We start from the raw sequence: 922 nt of genomic DNA, 5'->3' as shown, positions 1-922 counted from the left end.
ATGAGTATGGTATTATAATGCCAAAGAGGTTTGCAGTTGTCAGGCAACATTGCTGTTTGTGGCATAAATATAGAATGGTGTGCATTTATCGCCAGATTTGAACGTGTTTCATCCAATCAGAATTGCTTTATAACAGAATCATTTGTTTCCTTCCGTGTCCAACAGAACTTGTGGCTCCTCCAAAGAAGCCGCCGCGTCCCGGCGCTCCGTGTCACCTGACCAACCTGAACCCTGTGGACAGTTACAACGAGGGTGTCAAGGTACTTTATACTTCCCCAGGCATGATGTTGTATTAACGTCTCTGAGAGGTGAATGCTGAGATGTGTGCAGCATGCTGATTGGCTGTTGTGTTCTGCATGCTGCTCTCACCAACAATAAACTCCACGAACCCTCGAGTTTCCTGCAAACACACACTCACCCACATACTGTAGAGTTCAGATAGAGTTGATCTTCGTCAGCAGAATGCAGAGAACACACTCCAGCCAAACCTCCAAGAGAAACCACCACACACACACTGATCAGGGCACAAACGCTTGCTCAGTAGTGCACCTAAAGTTCAGCGAATAAAAATCCACATCCATCCTGAAGACAGAAAGAGTTTTTCTGACCCTCTTGTTTTCAGGATTATTTATATACTATTATAGTTTTTATTAACATAGTTTTTTATATTTTACATTTTAGTTAAAGTTATGTATACATTATAGTTAAAGTTTTAGCATTTTTATTAGCTTTTTTAATGTGTATATAATTATTTTTTATTTACATTTTTTTAATGAATATGAAAAATTGTTGGCAACCAATTGAAATAAAATGTGTACATTTTTAAACATTGTATTTCAGTTAATGTTTATTTTCATTGTAACAACTGTTTATTGAATATATATATATAATATATATATATATATATATATATAAGGAGGGA

The 922-nt window shown here is 36.0% G+C and overlaps 1 protein-coding gene across 7 annotated transcripts in view; it reads left to right on the top strand.

The window, feature by feature from the left end:
- Positions 1 to 922, top strand: part of LOC107557456 (focal adhesion kinase 1-like) — a 69357-nt gene that overhangs the window by 59210 nt on the left and 9225 nt on the right. For all 7 annotated transcript variants that reach the window (XM_016240878.1, XM_016240877.1, XM_016240876.1 and 4 more), the window contains one exon: positions 166 to 260. In XM_016240878.1, coding sequence (XP_016096364.1) covers positions 166 to 260 — 95 coding nt within the window. The remainder of the gene's footprint in view (positions 1 to 165; positions 261 to 922) is intronic.

The sequence above is a fragment of the Sinocyclocheilus grahami genome, unplaced genomic scaffold (assembly GCF_001515645.1).
Source record: "Sinocyclocheilus grahami isolate Dianchi unplaced genomic scaffold, SAMN03320097.WGS_v1.1 scaffold603.1, whole genome shotgun sequence".
Classification (NCBI taxonomy): domain Eukaryota; kingdom Metazoa; phylum Chordata; class Actinopteri; order Cypriniformes; family Cyprinidae; genus Sinocyclocheilus; species Sinocyclocheilus grahami.
The sequence above is the reverse complement of the archived record's forward strand: the minus strand, read 5'-3'. Positions and strand labels throughout refer to the sequence as shown.